The 23,032-nt window shown below is 40.2% G+C and overlaps 1 protein-coding gene across 2 annotated transcripts in view; it reads left to right on the top strand.

Moving 5' to 3' along the window:
• The window catches only part of NGEF (neuronal guanine nucleotide exchange factor), a 290,217-nt gene that overhangs the window by 159,962 nt on the left and 107,223 nt on the right, over positions 1-23,032 (top strand). For both annotated transcript variants that reach the window (XM_033958541.1, XM_033958542.1), the window contains 2 exons: positions 18,610-18,893; positions 19,157-19,317. In XM_033958541.1, the coding sequence (XP_033814432.1) occupies positions 18,610-18,893; positions 19,157-19,317 (445 nt within the window). The remainder of the gene's footprint in view (positions 1-18,609; positions 18,894-19,156; positions 19,318-23,032) is intronic.

Below are 23,032 nucleotides of genomic sequence, written 5' to 3'. Positions count from 1 at the left end.
ATGGTCAAGACAGTGTTTTTGGTTGCCATAGTCTCAGCAAGAAGGATCTCAGAATTGCAGGCCCTCTCCTGCAGGGAGCCATTTCTCCGTTTCATGGAGTCAGTTGTTTCTCTATGCACAGTTCCTTCCTTTCTTCTGAAGATGGTTTCCACCTTCCATGACAATCAGGAAATCCGTTTGCCCACCTTTCATCCTATAGGTTCTGCCAAATGTCAAACTTGCACAAGCTGGATGTGTGCAGGGCCCTGCTTATCTTCCTGGAGAGGACTAATGACTCCAGGCTTTCTGATCATCTTATTATGCTGACCAGTCACTCAAGAAAGAGCAAACTAACTTCCAAAGCCAGATGGATCTGCATGGCAATTTCTTCCTACATTTCCTGTGGGAAACAGCCTCCTATTTCTCTTGCAGCTCATTCTTCAAGAAGTGTAGCAACCTCCTGGGCGGAGTCAAAGGCTGTTTCGCCTGATGAAATCTGTAGAGCAGCTACCTGGGCTACTCTTCACACCTTTACAAAATTCTACAGAGTGGATGCGGCAGCTTGAGAGGATGCCACTTTTGGGTCCTTGATTCTGCTCATATGTCCCTACCTAGACGTATGGTACTGCTTTGGTACGTCAACTAAAGTATGGACTCCTGTGTATATGTAACAGAATGACAGATTAGGTTTTTACCTCAATAATCTGCATTATGTAAAAATACACAGGAGTCCATACTGCCCTCCCTGTACAAATTTTTCGATTTACCTGATTTCTCCCTTGGACATTGCCAGTGTCCATCTCAGGACCTCTTCTACTGACATTAAGTAGAGATGTTGTTACAGGAACAGAGAGTTTCCTATTCTCTTTTCCTTTGAGTTTCAAGTTTTCAAGTTTTATTTAAATTTGATGTTTCGCTTAATATTTCTAAGCGAATTACATAAATATATGGTTGGGATAAAACATTAAATTTAGATTAACATTACTACATTAAATAAGTAAACAGGGGAATATTAAACTGACAATACAGACATTAAGGACAAAACTGGAATACTTTGGTAAAAACGTAAGGGAAAAAGTTACAATATTTTATATCTTAAAAGAAGAAAAGAGAACGTAGGTAGGGAAGGGGTAAAACACTAGGGTTGGGTTAAAATACTGAAGTTGTAAATGATCTTGAAAAAGGAAAAAATTTTAGAGGCTAAATGAAGCTTTAAAGAGGAGGGTTCTCTAGTCCCTGCTAGTTGAATTTAGCAGATTGGCTTTTAGTTAGACAGTGAACAATAAATCACTCACATGAGTGCTTGTTAAATGTTTATTGATCATTATTCTATTTCTTAAATTTCAGAGCAGAGCAGAATATGTTTGTTGCTGGGGAAGTTTCCTGTGCCCCTCCTTCTCCTTTCTTGTTTCAGTGGAGTTAAATTGCTTTGGTACCAACAAAGGAGGGAGCTGATCTCCACTGCAGAAGGGGAGGAGTTCAAGCTCTTAAAGTGATACTCTTCAGCAGTTCGTAGGAAATGGGAATCAACAGCTAAAGTACGGACTCCTGTGTAGCTTAACAGAACCCAGATTATTGAGATAAGAACCTAATCTGTCGATCAACAAACAAAAATTAGGGCAATGATCTACTACTGTTCCTGCTTATTTCTATAGTGCTACTAGATGTATGCAGCCATTTCTCTGGGTAGAACAGTGTTTTACCAGTGGAAGTGGTTCTTTGACTATTTCCCACCATGTATATTGGTAACAGAGTATATGTTTTTCAGAAACATGTGAACTGCTTTCTGCATAATGTGCAGGTTCGGTGGGTGGGGGGATTAACATCAGAGAGAGGATGGAGAATGGTACAACAAAGAACTACATGCATTATTTTGCTTCAGAAAATTACTTGCTTAAACAATAAAGTTAAACTGGCAAAATAGATAAATATCACACACTACACACTTAGTTCTATTCTATTTCTTCTATTGAGGTAGAGGCAGCAATAACAGCATATTCCAACAGTGGAGAAAAAAGACCTCACAATTCATATAGAGAGGGCTAATTCAAAAGTAACAGTTCTATACTTAAAAAAACACTATCTATGTTTGCATGGGGGATTATATTAAGAAATTGTTGTCTTGATGGGAATGTCTGGAAGGAGTAGAAATACAATAACTCCTTTCAGTTTTGCCCACTGCAAGGGTGACAGACCTTTTTATGAGGCAATTAAATGAGCGTAAGAGGAAAGGCGGCCACTTTGGTTCTCAAAATTAGTAACTGAGAAGGTAAGGAATAAGAGGTTAGCTTTCATAAGCTACAAAACATTGCAGAAAGAGGAAGAGCAGCAAAAATATCTGGAAAAGTTAAGAGAGACTGGTCAAATAGGCAGGAAACAAAGGAGCTAGCTAAAATAAAGGTAGACAAAGCGATGGGGTTGGATGGTGTACATCCGAGGGTGCTGAAGGAACTTAGGGAAGTTCTAGTAGTTCTGCTGCCTGACCTTTTCAACGAGTCTCTAGAGGTGGGAGATGTACCGGAGGACTGGAGAAGGGTGAATGTAGTCCCTCTCCACAAAAGTGGAAGTAAGGTAGAAGCAGGGAATTATAGGCCAGTAAGTCTGACTTCTGTGGTAAGCAAATTAATGGAAACACTTTTAAAACAGAGAATGGTCAAGTTTCTGGAATCCTGTGGATTACAGGACCAGAGGCAACATGGATTCACTAGAGGTAGATCTGGTCAGACAAATCTGATCAATTTCTTTGACTGGGTGACCAGACTGAGTGACCAGAGAATTGGATAGAGGATGTGTGCTAGATGTTGTGTATTTAGATTTTAGCAAAGCCTTTGATGGGAAGACAAGACATTTTTTAGATATATTAGTGATAGGAAATGCAAAAGTGGCATTGTGAGACTCAAAGGTGAAGGCTGAATTGCTTAACAAATATTTCTGTTCTGTGTTCACGGTTGAAGTGCTGGGAGCAGGACCACAGAAGACAAATGCGAATAAGGATGGAGGAGTAGTAGACCCTGAAATTTTCAGAGGGTTGTGTTCATGAAGAGGTAGCTAAATTAAAGGTAGACAAAGCGATTTGGCAAGATGGTGTACATTTGACGGTGTTGAAAGAACTAAGGGAAGTTCTGGTGGCTCCACTAACTGACCTTTTCAATGCTTCTCTAGAGTCAGGAGTGGTATGGAGGACTGGAGAAGGGTGGATGTGGTCCCTCTCCACAAAAGTGGAAGTAAGGAAGAAGTAGGGAATTACATGTTGGTAAGTCTGATTTCTGTAGTAAGCAAATTAATGGAAACACTTTTAAAATAGAGAATGGTGAAATTTTGGAATGCAGTGGATTACAGGGCCGGAGGCAACATTCACTAGAGGATTCACTAGAGGTAGGTCTTGTCAGACAAATCTGATCAATATCTTTGACTGGGAGATCAGAGAATTGGTCACCCTTTAATTTCAACAATCTCTTTCGCTTATTCTCTAAATTTCTTTTGCTTAATTATTAAGAGTCTTTCTCACTCTGGCTTTCAGCTGAGATTACCCATCCATTTGTACTTCCCCTTCTTGGCTTGCTTTATTATTTAAAAAATTGATTTCCTACCTTTAACCCTGTTGTTCCAGTTAGTCCTGTCTGTCTCATGTTTGACACCCTCTTTAATTATTTTATTATGTAAAACTGCTTGGAAATAAGATAGGCGGAATTTCAAATTTTTAATAAAACTTGATAGAGGGAGTGCGCTAGATGTGGTATATTTAGATTTTAGCAAAGCCTTTCACAGTGTTCCACACAAGCGTCTAATAAACAGAGTGCCCTCAGGTTGGGCCCCAAAGTGATGGGCTAGGTCAGGAACTGGTTGAGTGAAAGGTGACAGAGGTCAATGGCGATCACTCTGAAGAAAGGGTTGTTACCAGTGGTGTGCTTCGAGGTTCTGTTCGTGGGCCTATTCTTGTTAACATTTTTATAAGCGATATTGCGAAGGAAGCGGTGGGATGACGCTGAAGGAGGACAAAGCAATTGCCAACAGACTGAACACATTTTTTGCGTCTGTATTTACCAAAGAGGATATATATTTCATACCGGAACCCATCAGGCTGTATGCTGGAAGTGAAAACGGGAAACTAACAGGGTTAACGGTCAGTCTAGAAGAGATATACAGACAGCTTGATAGGCTTAAGAATGATAAATCCCCGAGACCGGATGACATCCATCTGAGGGTCATCAAGGAACTGAAAGGGACCATAGCTGAACTGCATCAACTAATAGCCAATCTGTCGATCAAAACGGGAAAGATCCCAGAGGACTGGAAAGTGGCAAATATTACGCCGATCTTTAAAAAAGGTTTGAGGGGAGACCCGGGAAACTACAGACCAGTGAGTCTGACCTTGGTACCGGGAAAGATGGTAGAGGTGCTGATAAAGGACCGCATCATCGATCACCTTGATGGACACGGTCTGATGAGAACCAGCCAGCACGGTTTCAGCAAAGGAAGATCTTGTTTGGTGAACTTGCTGCACTTCTTTGAGAGAGTAAATAGGCAGATAGCAAGGGTGACCCGGTCGACATTGCATATCTGGACTTTCAGAAGGCATTCAACAAGGTTCCGCATGAACGACTTATTCGGAAAATTGCAGGCCTTGGAATCAAGGATTAAATACTCACTTGGATTAAAAACTGGCTGGAGCATAGGAAACAGAGAGTGGGGGTAAATGGACAATATTCAGACTGGAAGAGCGTCACCAGTGGGGTGCCGCAGGGCTCGGTGCTTGGACCCGTGCTCTTCAACATCTTTATAAACAATCTGGACATAGGTATGACGAGCGAGGTGATTAAATTTGCGGACAATACAAAGTTATTCAGAGTAGTGAAGACGCAGGGGGATTGCGAAGATCTGCAAAGTGACATAATCAGGCTCGAGGAATGGGCATAGACATGGCAGATGAGGTTCAAAGTGGACAAGTGTAAAGTGATGCATGTCGGTAACAAAAATCTCATGCACGAATACAGGATGTCCCGGGTGGTACTTGGAGAGACCACCCAAGAAAGGGACTTGGGAGTTCTGATCGACAAGTTGATGAAGCCATCCGTGCAAAGTGCGGCAAAAAGGGCAAACAGAATGCTAGGAATGATAAAGAATGGGATCATGAATAGATCGGAGAAGGTTATCATGCTGCTGTGCATCCAGCACTGGTCGCCGTACATGAAGAAGGACATGGTACTACTCAAAAGGGGCGCAAAACACAGGGGAAACAAATCCACAGAAAACAGAATAATAATAAGCAAGTGGAATTGTCCAATAAGAAAAGGTGCAACAAATAAAAATGTCTTTCAACTCATCTGGACAATCAGGTAATCCTTTATTCTTCCAAAAATACTCGACCCGACATGTACATGTTTCGGCCCTACGGCCTGCGTCAGGAGTCTATAGATAATGTATAAAATCATATGAACACATATAGAAATATAAACACTGTAATGATAAAATATACAATGATAAAAACATTACGCACTTGATAAATATAAAAATTAAAAATTAAAAAGAAAACAGCAATATTCATATAAAAGTTACTTTAACCAATACAAAACAAAATATATTTTAATAAAACGATACATAAATACAAATATATAGTAACTAATATCATATAAATTTATCAAATAAATATCATATAAATTTAAAATCAATCATAACAAAAAAGACCATATAAATTTAAAATCAAACATATATTAATATCATAACAACGCGATCTGAATATTTTGTATATTAATAATAGAAATCAATATATTCTTACTAGAAAAATTAGTTATTGATAATGAATCGACATATAGAATAAGGTGATTGAAAATTAAAAATTAATCAATGTGTCATCCCTGGGAGTCAATGTATTGTTATCAAAAAAATATATATATAAAAAAATATATAAATATATAAAAAAATTATATATATATATATTGCCACTAGAAAAAATATATATTAATCAAAAAATCAATATATCTGAACATCATATAATCAATAAACGAGAGACGATAAGTATATCTAAACACTAAAAACAACCTATAATGTAAAATTTAATAAATATAAAATGGAAATGTAGGACCAATGTACCAACGTATATCAATGTAAGACAGGATATGAAATGACTACAACATATTGAATGAAAAATGAGATGCAAGAACACTGCAATACCTTGAGGATCTTTGGGTATAAATAACCACGTGTATGGACCACTCTAAAATGCTTTATATATCTAAAAAGGAATTGTAAACCTACTAATTAATATATAACAAAAAGAAATAGATAAAAAGAAATAGAAAAAATAATAATAAAAAAAATATATAAAAAAATATATATAATAAATATATATAATAAAAAATAATAAAAATGGAAAAAATGAAAAAATAGAGCCAATAGGAAAGTGTCACAAGTAAAGATGTACCATAAAAACTAACATAAAAATGTATTGACAGTCAAACATAAGCCTGTTATGCCCCTACTAAACAATGTACTAAACAACAGGGAAAGTAGTGAAAAAGGACCGGTAAACCAGTGCCACAAGGTATAACAGAAGGGACATGGAGAGCTAGTGAAAGAGACAGGGAACGTAGTAAAAAAGAACCGGTAAAACAGTGCAGAACTGGTCAAACAATGATCCGATGAAAAAGTGCCACAAGGAAAGATAGTAAAAATGAGCCGGTTAAAAAGTGCCACAAAATGGAAACATACCATGAAATCTAACATGAAACAAAATCTATGGTGCCACAACCCGATAGCCACTAAACATAAAAAGCAAAAATAAAAATACCACTTACCAAAACGCTGTCGGCTGAAAGCTTGCTGTAAAAAATCGTCGTCTAAATGCTTGCTGTAAAATGACCAGAAAGTAAAAAAGTTGCAAAAATGCAGTACATATAAGCGGTGGGGAACATGATGACGTTAGGGACGTGATGACGTCATCAGTGTCTATAGTGGAACTACTCAAAAGGGTCCAGAGAAGAGCAACAAAGATGGTTAAGGGGTTGGAGGAACTGCCGTACAGTGAAAGATTAGAGAAACTGGGCCTCTTCTCCCTCGAACAGAGGAAATTGAGAGGGGACATGATCGAAACATTCAAGGTGCTGAAGGGGATAGACTTAGTAGATAAGGACAGGTTGTTCACCCTCTCCAAGGTAAAGAGAACAAGAGGGCACTCTCTAAAGTTAAAAGGGGATAGATTCCGTACAAACATAAGAAAGTTCTTCTTCGCCCAGAGAGTGGTGGAAAACTGGAACGCTCTTCTGGAGTCTGTCATAGAAGAAAACACCCTCCAGGGATTCAAGACAAAGTTAGGCAAGTTCCTACTAAATAAGGACGTACGCTGATAGGGCTAGTCTCAGTTAGGGTGCTGGTCTTTGACCAGAGGGCCGCCGTGTGAGCGGACTGCTGGGCATGATTGGCCACTGGTCTGGCCCAGCAATGGCAATTCTTATGTTCTTATGCTGAAGGGCTGTCAGTTAAGGTTTCCCTCTTTGCGGATGATACCAAAATCTGCAATAGAGTAAACAACTTGGATGGTGTGAATAACATGAAGGAAGACCTGATGAAGCTTGTAGAATGGTCTGAAACTTAGCAGCTAAAATTTAATGCTAAGAAATGCAAGGCCATGCATTTGAGCTGCAAAAACCTAAGGGAACGGTATAGTTTAGGGGGTGAAGAACTTATGTGCAAGACAGAAGAGCAGGACTTGGGTGTAATTGTATGTGATGATCTTAAAGTGGCCAATCAGGTTGAAAGGTGACGGCAAAACTCTGGTGAGCCCTAATTTAGAATATTGTGTACAATTCTGGAGGCCACACCTTCAAAAAGATATAAAAAGGATGGAGTCAGTCCACAGGAAGGCTGCTAAAATGGTGTGTAGCCTTCATGGTAAGGCGTATTGAGGACAGACTTAAAGATCTTAATCTGTATACTTTGAAGGAAAGGCGGGAGAGTGGAGATATGACAGGGACGTTTAAATACCTACATAAGAATTGCTGCTGCTGGTTCACACCAGTGGTCCATTGTGCCCCGCAGTCCGCTCATGCATCGGCCCTTAGGTCAAAGACCAGTGCTCTACTGAATCTAGCCTTACCTGCGTACGTTCTAGTTCAGCAGGAACTTATCTAACCTTTTCTTGACTCCCTAGAGGGTGTTTTCCCCTATAACAACCTTTGGAAGATTGGTCCAGATTACTACCACTCTCTGGGTGAAGAAGAACTTCCTTACGTTTGTACAGAATATATCCCCTCACTCATTGTACCAATTTCCAGGTTATTTATAAATATTTTGAAGAGCAAGGGCCCGAGCACCGAACCCTGCGGCACTCCACTCGTGACGCTTTTCCAGTCCGAGTATTATCCATTTACTCTCTTTTTCCTATCCGCCAACCAGTTTTTAATCCATGTGAGTATATCACCCTCAATTCCATGGCTTGCAATTTTTTTGAAGTAGACGTTCGTAAATGTGCATAAGTTGACTCTCTTTCCTTTGAAAGGATGCTCTGGAATGAGAGGGCATAGGATAAATTTAAGAGGTGATAGGCTCAGAAGAAATCTAAGGAAAACATTTTTATAGAAAGTGTGGTTGTTGCATGGAACAGAAAGAGATGTGGAGACAGAGACTGTCTGAATTCAGGAAAACGTGGGATCTCTTAAAGAGAGGAAGAGATAATGTTTACTGTGGATGGGCAAATTAGGTGGGCCATTTGGCCTTTATCTGCCATCATGTTTCTATGTAACATAACACCTACAGCTGAAAGTAAGTAAGCTCAATATTCATCATCAGTCAGAAAAAAATTCCACTTCAAGAAAAATAGAAATTATATGTTCCTCTCACTACAATAGGCAGAAAGCATCAAATAGCAAACCATATGGTTTTAAATATACTGTGCCTATCATTGTCAAAGTTTTATGTTTTGAATGGGATGTTTAATAATGCTGAAAAATAAAGTACATAGCTGAGAATTACCGATGATTCAAGTAGAAGCCAACATCATATAGAAAGTAGGTTAAAATATCTGGATAATTTTTTATTAGTCAAAGAACAGAAAAGTGGGCTGAAGACAATGGACTTATGAAATCAAACCAGATTTACTGAAGGACTCAACACGTACCGTATTTTCACGCATATAACGCGCGCGTTATACACGATTTTTACAAACCGTGCATAACCTTGCGCGTTATACGCGTGAGCGCGTTGTACAATTTTTTTTTTTCATTCTCAATCTGAGAATCTCAGAGAGAGCGAGACCAGAAGGCTTTGAGCATGCGCAAATGCTCAAAGCCCAGTCCAGCCCGGCACGAGGAAGAAGGAGGATCTCCCTCGCACCGCCCACCATAGCCCAGCCCAGCAACAACGAGGGAGGATCTTCAGGCACTGACACTGGCACGTCCTGTGCATTGGTGCTGGTGCCGGTGTCCAATCGGGTAAGAGATGTTTTGCGGTGCTGGGGGGATGTAGGATCGCGGGGGAGAGGGGGTGACGCGAGCGGGAGGGAAGATGCCTGTTCGCAGGCCAGAAAAGTAAGCGGGAGTGGGAGGAGGTGATAGCAGCATGCGCGGTATACGCGTGTGTGTGCTATATAAAATTTTTTTTACTGAAATGCTTTGGACCCGCGCGCTATACGCGTATGCGTGTTATACACGTATGCGCGTTATATGGGTGAAAATACGGTAATCATATTTTGGTGGCCTAAGTCACCTGTCTCAGGAGTCAAAATATCTATAACAATCAAGAAACATTAATGCTAATAGCTATACAGATAAATTATTTATCATACAGAAAGAATATATTGAAAAATGTGTTGCACACATATGGAAAAGATATGCAATAAAAAATAACACATATGATAAAACTAAATACATGTGAATCTAAGAGGAAATACATCTTAAAATATATAAGTACCAGTTAAAAAACAAGTTTACACTGGCTTTTGCAAAGCTGCAGTAGACTTTGCTACTGCAGGCCGGCAGGTAAACGTTCCGATGCTCATAGAATTCCTATGAGCATCGGAGCATTTACCTCACCGGCCCGCAGTTGAAACCTTTTCCACAGCTTTGAAAAGGAGTCCTTAATGTAATAAAACCCCTCCTTTGCAAAGCCACACTAGCATTTTTAGCGCCGGCCGCGGTGGTAACAGCTCAGATGCTCATAGTAATTCTATGAGCATCAGAACTGTTACTTCAGCGGCTGGCACTAAAAATGCTAGCATGGCTTTGTAAAGGAGGGGGGAAATGTTGAATATGTATAAAAAAAAATCAATAAATAATGCTTTAAAATATTATAAATAACAATTGAATGCAGAATTTAATTAAAAAACAAATGTGAAAAATAGACATACCAATTTTGGAGCAAAAATACATTCCAAAGAAAGGTATATGGACACGTATTCATATGTAAATCATGCTAGTTTATAAGATGCATGTGTTTTTTTCTCCAGCAGCCATTTTTTGATTTGTATGTCTTTTTGATTATTTCCGCCTCAAACTTGTTCTTGATGTTAACCACTTCTGTCAACTAGTCCCTGGCATAAATGTTCCCATGGTAATTGCACAACCAGAGCCTTTTTTTCCTATGCATTGCATTTGTATTAATTTCAATGCAGTTGTGGTAAGGCTTTCTGCGAAAGTTAACACCTGTGTTAAAACCCTTTCTGAATTGCTATTCTGCGGTACAACAATGTTAAACCTGCGGTAACCATGCAGGAAATTGGTTAGGGGGTAGGAAACAGAGGGTAGGGGTGAAGGACCACTACTTGGACTGGAGAAGGGTTACAAGTGGTGTCCCACATGGCTCGGTGCTTGGGCCGCTGCTATTTAATATATTCATAAATGATCTAGAAACAGGGACGAAGTGTGAGATAATAAAATTTGCGGACGACACCAAACTATTTAGTGGAGCTCGGACAAAGTAGGACTGCGAAGAATTGCAAAGGGATTGAACAAACTAGGGAAATGGGCGACGAGATGGCAGATGAAGTTCAACGTTGAAGTGTAAAGTATTGCATGTGGGAAGCAGAAACCCGAGGTACAACTATACGATGGGAGGGATGTTATTGAATGAGAGTACCCAAGAAAGTGACTTGGGGGTAATGGTGGACATGACAATGAAGCCGACGGCACAGTGCGCAGCAGCCGCTAAGAGAGCGAATAGAATGCTAGGTATAATCAAGAAGGGTATTATAACCAGGATGAAGGAAGTTATCCTGCCGTTGTATCGGGCATTGGTGCGTCCGCATCTGGAGTACTGCGTCCAATATTGGTCGCCGTACCTTAAGAAGGATATGGCGTTACTCGAGAGAGTTCAGAGGAGAGCAACACGTCTGATAAAAGGGATGAAAAACCTTTCATACGCTGAGAGATTGGAGAAACTGGGTCTCTTTTCCCTGGAGAAGAGGAGACTTAGAGAGGATATGATAGAGACTTACAAGATCATGAAGGGCATAGAGAGAGTAGAGAGGGACAGATTCTTCAAACTTTCAAAACATAAAAGAACAAGAGGGCATTTGGAAAAGTTGAAAGGGGACAGATTCAAAACAAATGCTAGGAAGTTCTTCTATACCCAACGTGTGGTGGACACCTGGAATGCGCTTCCAGAGGACGTAATAGGGCAGAGTACGGTACTGGAAATGGGGATAGAAGGGTATAGATAGAGGATTACTGCACAGGTCCTGGACCTGTTGGGCCGCCGCGTGAGCAGGCTGCTGAGCACGATGGACCTCAGGTCTGACCCAGCGGAGGCATTGCTTATGTTCGTATGAGCTAGAGTAAATATCATGTAGGTTCTAATTGACAGAAAGGCACAGAAGTGATGAAAAAACTGGAGAGGGTAGTTTGAGCTGGCATCTTGTCTATTTGATCTGATTGTTTGCTTCTTTCCTCCCCAACAATATTAGAAGAAGAAGAAGGCACTTAGAAATTTCCTTGTGTATGAGATGAGGAGGAGCAAAGGTAGATGATGGACTATGATGATGTTTGTGGTATACTGTATGTCTATGTGAAAAGGGAAAAGATGTACCTCCTTGCCAGTCAGGTTTTCAGGATATCCACATTGAATTTGCATAAACTTGATTTGCATACACTGCCTCCGTTATATGCAAAAGTCTTTCATGCATATTCATTATGGATATCTTGAAATCTTGACTGGCAAGGGATACTCCAGGACCGAGTTGAGAAACACTGCTCTAGACTGTGGTTCAGAGCTCCATGTATCTTCTCTGAAAACTACAGAACATGAGGTGGCAATTGTGTTTGTTTTGACCAATTCAGAGAAGGGGCAAGTTACTGTAGTATCATAATGTTTTCAGACTTGTGAATGGAGGGTGGTGACATTTTAAAGAATAGGGGATATATGATTGAAGTCTACAAAATCCTGAGTGGAGTACAATGGGTACAAGTGGATCGATTTTTTCTCTTTGTCAAAAATTACAAAGATTTGGGAACACTCGATGAAGTTACAGGGAAATACTTTTTAAAACCAATAGGAGGAAATATTTTTTCAGTCAGAGAATAGTTAAGCTCTGGAATGCATTAACAGAGGTTATGGTAAGAGCAGATAGCGTAGCTGGTTTTAAGAAGGGTTTGGACAGTTTCCTGGAGGAAAAGTCCATAGTCTGTTATTGAGAAAGACATGGGGCAAGACACTGCTTGCCCTGGATTGGTAGCATGGAATGTTGCTACTCTTTGGTTTTGGCCACGACCTGGATTGGCCACCGTGAGAATGGGCTACTGGGCTTGATGGACCATTGTTCTGACCCAATAAGGCTATTCTTATGTTCTTTAACTAAATGTAATACCATATATACTGTATATATAAATGCATGTGGCTTTGTATACATGCAGGTCCTCAAGGTTGTGTTTTTGATTTTGGGATGCTCTGGTTATTATAGCTGCATGAAAGAGGAGGCAATAAGATTCAGGAACTAGGAGATAAAAGAGAGACATGGAGAAGAAGGTAGATAGCATCTTAAAAGAAGATGTAAAATCAATGCTGTGGGATTTTAGAAATAAATAGAAGAGTCTAGAGGAATGATTGTTAAATTATACTTCTAATATAAGAAATAAGACCCATAAATACTCAGTAAATCACACCTCATCCTGTGAGCTACATTCACTTTTCTTGTTTTTACTAATAATGTTGAGCAATGTGTTTTTCTAGCTCCTGACACAGAGCAGTGATTAGACTGAGATCTGTCCTTGAACCGATAATATAAATCTTTCTTCTTTTCTGTTTCTTCCCATCTCTCACCTTTTCTGATCACTTCTTTTCTTTATCCTTCTATTGCCCTCTGCATTTGTTTCTTCATATCTTTATCTTTCTTACTTCCCTGTTATTTATTTATTTGAAGCATTTATATTCTGCACAATCAGCCAGTTTCTAGGCAGATTACAGATCTACATACATAAATTGTAATACAACATAATTTTTAGGGGTAACAAATACAGGGTGGGTTGTGAGTTATAGGTATACTGTATAATCATGTTAGTAAACAAGGCTAAGGCCCAGATTCTCTATAGGGTGCTGATAGCAGCCACCTAAAAAGTAGCCGCCTAAATTTTAGCTGCATGTTAATCACGTGATGGTGGCCTATATAGAATTGCGCCTTTGTGAAGATAGGCGCCAGAAATATAGACCAATTAATACTAACAGGGCTTTAAATCACTTAAAATGGCTTCAGCTAACTCAACAATAATAGGTGCCAGAAATGTAAGCCCAGAAAACCATGGTCTATATTTCTCAACAATAAATACCTACTAACTTTAAGAAGCCTTCTATTACACTTATTTTTTCAATCAAATTGGGCCAGAAAACCTGAACTGGATCAAAGCCTTTTCTATTTCAGTTCTTTTCATAACTACATTGTCCCATTTTTAAAATTATCACACGTTCTTTTGCTGTATTGCAAATTGTTACCACAGTCTCATGTTGCTCAACCACAATGATTATAGTTTATGCTTTCTGATATCACCATTGGACTCTACAATCATGTGGATATAGGTGAGCCAGTTGATATAGTGTATCTAGATTTTCAGAAAGCTTTTGATAAAGTTCCTCACGAGAGGCTCCTGAGAAAATTAAAGATTCATGGGATAGGTGGCAAAGTTCAGTTGTGGATAAGGAATTGGTTATCGGATAGAAAACAGAGGGTAGGGTTAAATAGTCATTTTTCTCAATGGAGGAGAGTAAACAGTGGAGTGCTGGCCCAGTGGGGTATTCCCGTTGAGCTATTTTATAAAGAAAACAGTTGTGTAGTGTGATGTGTTCACAGAGAGTGTGGTTTGGTAATATGTTATTTAAATCAGTGTGATATAAATATATTTATTATGTGGTAATAAAAAATGATAAGTGCAATAGAAGGCTTCTTCAAGGTAGTAGGTATTTATTGTTGAGAAATGTACACCATGGTTTTCTGGGCTTACATTTCTTGCACCTATCATTGTTGTGAATCACATCTACATAGGCGATTTAGGCCACCTAACACCATTTACGGCATTAATCATGCCTATAGTGACATTCATCAGCTTAAAGTTCCTATGTGGGCACAATTGCAGTGCGTATTTAGGCATCAGTAGGCACTTTAATGGTGCCGCTTTTTACCATTTTAAATGGTGTTTGTTACTTAACTTAGGTGCCGGTAGAGCGCCTACTGGTGCCTAAATTCTTTGTTTAAATAAAGCAACTTACTCACTAGACCCATGTCCAATAGGGGTTCTGGCCTCCATGGTTGACTCAGTAGTACCATCAGTCATACAGATTGTTTCAAAGTCATTACAGGCAGGGTGTGTTCCCTCTAATTTGAAGAGGGCTAATGTTCACCCGTTGCTGAAGAACCGTAAGAATGGGACAAAGTTAGATCATTTTCGTCCGATCTCTTCATTGAATTTTATAGCAAAAATATTAGAAAAAGTTGTACTACAACGGCTGCATGATTTTCTGGAACATCATGAAATGCTAGATAGCTCTCAATTTGGTTTCCGATCTAAGCATTCAAATAAACTACTGCTTTTGTCTGTGGTTGATAAGGTGCATTTAGGGCTGGATCATGGAGTTTCTTATTTCATGGTAATGCTGGATGTATCAGCAGCGTTTGATATGGTTAACCATCAAATCCTAGTATGTAGCTAGACTACATACTTTGGACATTGGGGGAGTGGTGTTAGACTTGTTCCCCTCTTTTCTTCAGAACAGACTGTTTTGTTTAGAGACTGGGCAGGTGAAATCTGATTGGTCACCCTTGAGGTGTGGGGTCCTGCAGAGGTTGACATTGTCTGCAATGATATTTAACATATATCTGTTACCTCTATGTAAGACACTAAGGGACTTGGGTTTAAACTTTCATCTTTATGCTGATGATATTCAGTTTTTTATTCCGGTTCATCACTCAGTGATTGAGGCTTTGAGTGAGTTTCATAAATCTTTTCAGGTGATCCAAGAATGGATGTGTACCAATCAGCTGAAGGTGAATGCTTCCAAGACAGAGATTTTGTGTATTGGTCGCACAAATCAATTGGGTGCTTTTCCTGCTGAGGTGATTTTGGATAATCTGTCGGTGCCAGTATTGCAGCAGTGTAGATACTTGGGTGTAATTTTGGACTCTTTTTTATCTTTCAAGGTTCAAGTAAAATCGGTTGTGTCGGGGGCCTTTTTTCAGCTGCGTGTATTCTGCAGACTAAGGGACTACTTATCTGAGGATAATTTCAGAATGACTATTGTGGTGATATTGAATCCCATCTTTGACAACTGCAATGCCTTGTATTTCATTATTGTGCATGAGTCGCGGTTTGAGCACATTATGCCAATCTTGAAGTATTTGCATTGGCTACACATCAATGTGCACATCGAATTTAAGATTCTGTGATTAATATTCAAACTTCTGCATGACGATAGTCCTGTGGCAGTACGCTCATTGCTCCACTTTTATCAGCCGTCATGGAACTTAGGTTCAAAGGACAAATTCTGTTCAGAAGTGCCCCCTCTGAGTGCAGTGAGACAGTCGGGTTATCATAAGATGATATTATCTATATAGTACTCTCTCTGTTGGAATCGGCTACCATTTGAGTTTAGGCAAGCTTCCACTGTATTACAGTTTAGGAAAGGGCTGAAAACTGTACAGTTTTGTGCACTTTTATAAATTGAAGTATTGTACGATGAGCTGCTAGTCGGTCTTCATTAATGCTGTTGAAGGTGGAACGTTGTATTGTCCCATGCATAGTTTCTTGATGAGTTTGATTATTTTAATGTGTAATAGGATTCTTTCATTCTATTTTGTAAACTGTTATGTGTATGTTGTTTTTATTTTGGATGTTTTGTTGTAATCAGCATAGAATTGTGGGATATGCAGAATATAAATTTTTTGAATAAATAAATTTAGGTGCCGTTTCTAGAATTTTTCCTAAAGTGTATTCATACATTTAGCTAAGTAACATCCACTGTAAGGTTCAGGTTTTAGCTCTTTAGCCTGTCCATTTGCCTCTGCTTAGTGATATTCCATCACAGATTAGTACAGTAGGTAGGATAAACATCTTTAAACAATGTAGTTTTAGTGAGGATTTGAATGTTATCAATTACATTTGTTCCAAGAGCAGGTTCCTCCACTGGGGCCCCTTAATGTGTTCTTCAAGGTGGATTTTTTGAGTGGAGGGAATGTCAAGAAAGTTAGTTTTTGAGGACCGTAGTGGCCGAGTAGGTTAATAGATATGTAGTATGGATGCGAGTATCAGAGATAACATACTTGAAAAGCAGTATCATGGTTTTATATTTGCATGAATGAGGAGGCAATAAGATTCAGGACTTAGGAAATAGAAGAGAAAAATGGAGAAGGTGCTTAGAATCTTAAAAGAAGATATGATACTCTATTGGCAGCCAGTGTAAGGGCATCAATGTTGGTGTTATATGTTATATAGTCTTCACAATTCATTCACATGATTATACAATGAAATTAATATTTTCTTTAATAGCATGAATATCTTATACACTCATAATTCATAAAAATAAAAAATGTATAGAAATTTGCAATAACACCGCATAGAAACCAAGCTGGTTTTCAAACATCAGTTGTTAAATTAGCTGATGCCCTGTGAGCAAGCTGTAATCAGATGCTAAATTTAGGAAATAAACAATTGAAAATGCATTTTTCTATTTTTTATCATGCATTCTTTGCTCTTCAGTGAGCAAGGACTATCAGCCAACCAGACAGCAGCTGTTATGTATGCTTCTTTCTGACTGAGATACTCAAGTTGGGTTTTATTATTATTATTTGTGTTTCCAGTATTTAACCGGAAATAAGAGTAGAAACTGGTTCTTGGCAACATTTTGGTAGCATACGTTCTTGATTTTTTCTAAATAAAGTGCACAAAGCAGTTCAGTAGCATTGTGTCTGGAAACATTTCAAAGAAGCGCTTCTAATATAAAACTGATTTATGTGGGGATTGCCTGTTCTAAACCTCTGACCAATGAATCTTAGCATAATATACTGTGTTTTTAGCTACATTATTTTGTACAGTACCATAAATGTCTGCACTATTAAAAGCACAAATTGTAGTGTGCACAGTTAGAAATAGTATATTATGTTTTTAAGGAATAGAACTTGTTGTTCACAGTGATTGTCTTTCTCAGTTATGAGTCAGACTGTTCCTAGGGAGCAGTTGTGGATGAAAGGCAGGGACAGAGTTCAGTCAGAAGTATGCTCTGCGATAACAAGATGCTTGTACCATTTGCAAATATAGCATCAGTAACAGAAGAGTCTAGAAGTTCAACAGACATATGCTGTAATTTTTTTAATATAAATTTTAAATGATTAGAGCATTCCTGGGCACTAACTGAGAAAATGGCAATTATTTACTTATAAATCAACTAATAAATTTGTAAATGAACCCTTATCTGACAATTTTGTACTTACAGATGAACTAATAAATTCATAAATGAATTCTTATCTTGCTGTCTTTTCACCTGCATCCTTATTTTCTCCATCATCTATTGCTCTGATTTGTTGAAGAGAGATTGGTAACAGTGTATCTGGTTTTAAAGAAAGCTTTGGACAAGTTACTGAAGGAAAAGTCCATAGTCTGCTATTGAGACAGACATGGGGGAAGCCACTGCTTACTCTGGATCAGTAGCATGGTATGTTGCTACTATTTGGGTTTCTGCCAGGTACTTGTGACCTGGATTAGCCATGGAAACAGGATACTGGACTAGATGGACCACTGGTCTGACCCACTATAGCTATTCTTATGTTCTTATTTATTCTTATGTATTTTTTGGTCTGGCAGTTTCCTGCTTTTTCTGTGAGCTCAAGCACATTGAATTATGGTATCATGACCCTTCATTTGTAACTACTCTTAGAATTTCCCTATTTTTAGAATATTCCCTTGCACAACCTTTGTGATAGTTGTTGGACAAAGTATGCATACACCCAGATTCCAGCAGCAGGTGTTGCTATCCAGCAATAGCTATAATTCTTTGCTATTCACAGATCCTGTGAAGGCTGCCTCCACTGTATCTCAGTCTCTATTAGCCTGGAGAGAAAAAGCCTGGGCCATGACTTGAACCTGGGTCTTCATGGTATACCCAGTACTTACCATTCAGCAACTGTGTTAGCCCAGAATATTTCATAACAATGCCATCCTTTTCCAGAGCTCTTGTACCAGGAATACCGTGATAAGTCTACACTACAGGAGATTGAAACCAGGCGGCAACAGGATGCATATGTACACACAGAGCACCAGCTGGACTCCCAGAACAATGAAGAGATTCCAACAACGGAAGCACCACTCAACACCCAGGAAAACAGGCCTCCCCCTCCACTCAATCGACTCCAGAGCTCTGGTTCTAACTTCAACTTGTGGCAGGATCTCCCTGAGATTAGAAACAGCGGTGTCCTAGACATCCTTCAGCCAGAGGAGATCAAACTGCAGGAGGTAAACAAGCACAGGTGGGAAATGTATGGAGGGTTGGAAAATATACAGTATGTGTGTAATTACATTCAGCTCTTTCTAGTCTGGCAGCCCAAGAGGAATGAACATATATATGAACAACTTTGCTTATACTTTGTAGCAAAAAATCAAATGTAAAATACCATGCAGTCACACCCAGGCATTGGCAGACTAAAAGTCCAATAAGTTTACAATAACAATTTTATAGTATCAACCAAGAGATAGATTATTTTGTATTTTGCCTACAGGCCATGTTTGAACTTGTGACTTCCGAGGCCTCATATTATAAAAGTTTAAGCTTGATGGTCTCTCTCTTTGTGGAAAATGAGAACCTGAAGTTGGCACTGAACCAGTCTGAAGTTCACTTCTTGTTCTCCAACATCCTGGAGGTCCTGGTTACCAGTGAGAGGTAAGATGTCTCCGTGTCACTGTTCTTGTTCACCCAAGTCTTGGTGGTCAATGTTAAAATAGCACAGGATCTCCATGAAAATCAAGTTTTTTGCAGTAGCTTTTTACTCTAATCACCTTAAAAATACAACCAGTTAAGCAAGTGAATTCAGCTTATCCTAGGACAAGCAGGCAGACCTTCTCACATGTGGGTGACTTCATCCATGGAGCCCCAGTACAGAAGGTCAAAAAGAACAGCTTTTATATTGAGAGTATTTGAGAATGACCACAATGCACATGTGTTGGTGCATTTATATCCAGCATCAGCCAGCAGGCTGCTTAGTTTTTTCGTTCTTTGCAGAGTGAAGAAACCTGCCTTAGACTTCCTCTAAGTGTGTGTGTGTGTGTGTGTGTGTGTGTGTAGGGGGGGGGGGGGTTGTGTGCTTTATAGGGCAAGAAGTTTTCCTCTTTTTTGCTTCTTCATGCCTACAGGCTGCCTAGCTTCTCCTCAGGCTGGAAGAGCTGAGGCCAACTCCCCCACCCCCTCCCAATGTCCGGGTTAACCACAGTGGCATTTTTCCCTGCTTGAACTTGGGCAGCTAGAACACTAGAGCTCTAGCCATGCCTGGACATTCTGATGCAGAGACCATGGCATCTGCCTCACCAGTGCTGCCTCCCTTGGGGGAACCTCAGAAGACAGCCAGTAAGCAGAAGCATGTTTCTCCCTCCATGTTTGCATCAGATGTGTCCCAGTCTTCTTCATAGCCATCGCTGGTATCACCTCTGAAGCATGCCCCTTAGTGGGGTTACCAGTGCTTCGATATTTGACACAACAAGCGCCCTTTCTACCCTTATCTATAGAGATACCGGCGCCATTGCTGCCTGATCAGCTAAAAGAGCTAAATTGGTGTCAAATCTGAAGCACGTTGCCTCAGTGGGGTTTCCGGTGCTTCGACACCCAACACAACCAGCACCCATCACATCCTTACCACTTAATCCTGCCTCAACTCAGACCAAACATAACTGAGAAGCCTCGTTGTGGCAATTCTCTTGGGCTCATAGACGCGTTCACCAACGCCTCTAGCTGATGTACGCAATAGGCAATTTAGCTTCGACGGCTAGCCATGCCTTATCAAGGGAGCTTAGTTCCTCTTCCTTTTGTCGAGGCTCCTCATGTCAATGATCATTTCCTTTTTAAGGCCTCCTAGACATTTCTCTTCAACAGTCAGTTTCTCAAAAGAAACCACCCACCAGGAATATGTTTCTGAACTGTCTCTCTGCTCTTCCAGTGGCCTGACTTGTCTATGGATGAGTCTTCTAGTAGGCCTTTGGATCTGTCTCCCCCACTGCCTTTCAGTGGGTCATCCCTGAAAGCTCTGTCCTTCACAAAATTCATTGGACAGATGGGGCAGATGCTGCCTATAAATATGGAATCTATAGTACAACTTCAGGCAGAACTTCGATTGTAAGGAATGGCCTAAGGGCTGTGTGAAAATTCCTCTCCATGCCCTTATAAAGGAGGCCTTTACTTAAAAATTAGGAAGCACCTCTTCAAGTGCCAGTAACACCACGCAAGTTGGACACACACTATCGCATTTAATCCTGCCCTGGGTTTGATGGACCTCATCTGCAATACCAATCATTGGTGGTAGAGTCCGCCTTGAAAAGGCCACATAGTACAAGAACAGCTGCCGGTACCCCTCCCAGTAGAGAAGGAAAGACTCTGGACAGGTTTGGCTACAGAATATTCCAGGGATCCATGCTGGCAACCAGGATTCTGAACTACAGTTTCTATATGACCTTACCTAAAATCTCTGATCCAACAGATGTCTCTTTATCAGCAGTACATGCCATCAGAGCATCTTTCTGCCTATAGGCATTTAACTAATGATTTCCTGGAGACCAGGAAATATATGGCACACTTTACATTTGACACCTTTGATATTACTTCCAGAGCCTCTGCAGTTTCTATTGCAATGCAAAGACAAGCTCAGCTCAGGGTCTCAGACTTGTACTCTAATGTACAAGATCATCTTTATAACATACCTTGTACCGAGATGATGTATTTGGAGACCGGATAGAGGAGGCTTCCCAGAGGATCAAACGTCATACAGAGTGCATGACTTCTTTATCTTCCTCAAAGTCCCGCCAATGTCTGCTGACAAGACGGTATTGAAACACCTCCAGGTGCTCCACTTACTATTCCAGATACCAATGTCATCAGCCTTCTGTGCCTGCTATCCCAGCAACTCAAAGATGCTCCAGGCAAAAGAAATCACAGCCTCTGTGCCACCTCAGACAAGCAGCAGCAGTCCTTTTGACATACTCTTGGAGAGCATAGCCACTATCCCTTTTTCTTCATCTCAGACTCCTCCCATAGGGGGTCGCCTCATCTATTACCATCAGTACTGGACCTTAAGAACATCAGACCTCTGAGTCTTCCATATAATAAGATGGGGTTGCACTCTTTGTCTGCTGCAATCACTTCCAAACCACCCCCCAAAAGAGTCTTGTTTCAGGTCACAGCAATGGACCTTCCACCAGGAGCTCTCAGCCCTCCTCCAGCTCAATGCAATGGAAGCAATTTCTCTACATGGGAAGAGCAGAGGGTTCTACTCTACATATTTCCTCAAACCCCCCCCAAAAACAGGAGGCATCCGAACAATTCTAGTCCTCCAAGCTTTCAACAAATACTTGGTGAAGAAGAAATTTCATATGGCCCCTCTGGGAACCCTGTTACCACTCCTGGAGCAGAATGGCTGGCTTTGCTCCCTAGACCTTAAGGAAATGTGTACCCATATTCCTTTCCTGCCTGCTCACAGGAAATACCTCTGCTTCCAAGTGGGCACATACCACTTTCAATACAAAGTGCTCCCATTTGGGCTGACATCAGTGCCCAGAATATTCACCAAATGCCTAGTGGTTGTGGTTTCGATCCTTTGTACTCATGGATTTCAAGTGTTTCCTTATCTGGATGACTGACTATTCAAGGCTACTATGCCCCAGTTGACTCTCCAAGCCATGAATGTTTATATTTATTTAAATGTTTAGACCACCCTTCAATCAACATCAAGGTGGTTTACAATTAAAGAATATTAAAAAAATAAAAATCAGAAAGTAAATACAATAACTTATAGGAACAATTCGGCTCTTAAAACTCATAGGGTTTGCAGTCAACTAAGAAGTCTCATCTGCAGCTTCTGCTCATTGCTGCATAACGGTGTGCCAAATGCTGCGGATCCTTACACATGGCTTCTACAGTATATGCAATTCCATTCGCCCATCTCCATTTCAGGGATCATCAATGGGCACTTTCTAATCAGTGGTCTCCAGCAAATGGGCTCTTATCCCAGTACCTGAGAGTCACCTCAGCTTTTTGACAAGCTTTTTGACAAGCAGTTCAGTGATGGATGTCACCCACCAGCCTATCCAGAGGCCTTCTATTCCAGGAGCCACTGCATCAGAAGGTGCTAACAACCGAAGCCTCTGTGCGCGGTTGGGAGGCCACCTCAACATCCTCCGTTCTCAAAGCTCCTGGAGTTCTCTAGAATGAACCCTTCATATCAACCTCCTTGAGCTATGAACAATTTGCAAGACTCTCTACACCTTCTAGGATGGTTTTCTCTAACAACTAGTACTTATCCATACAGACAACCAGGTAGCCATGTTCTATGTGAACAAACAAGGCAGTACAGGATCTTTCCAACTGTCAAGAGGCAATCCAGATCTGGTCCTAG

This window comes from Geotrypetes seraphini, chromosome 9, assembly GCF_902459505.1.
Source record: "Geotrypetes seraphini chromosome 9, aGeoSer1.1, whole genome shotgun sequence".
NCBI classification, from domain to species: domain Eukaryota; kingdom Metazoa; phylum Chordata; class Amphibia; order Gymnophiona; family Dermophiidae; genus Geotrypetes; species Geotrypetes seraphini.
This window is presented reverse-complemented; position numbering and strand designations above follow the sequence as displayed.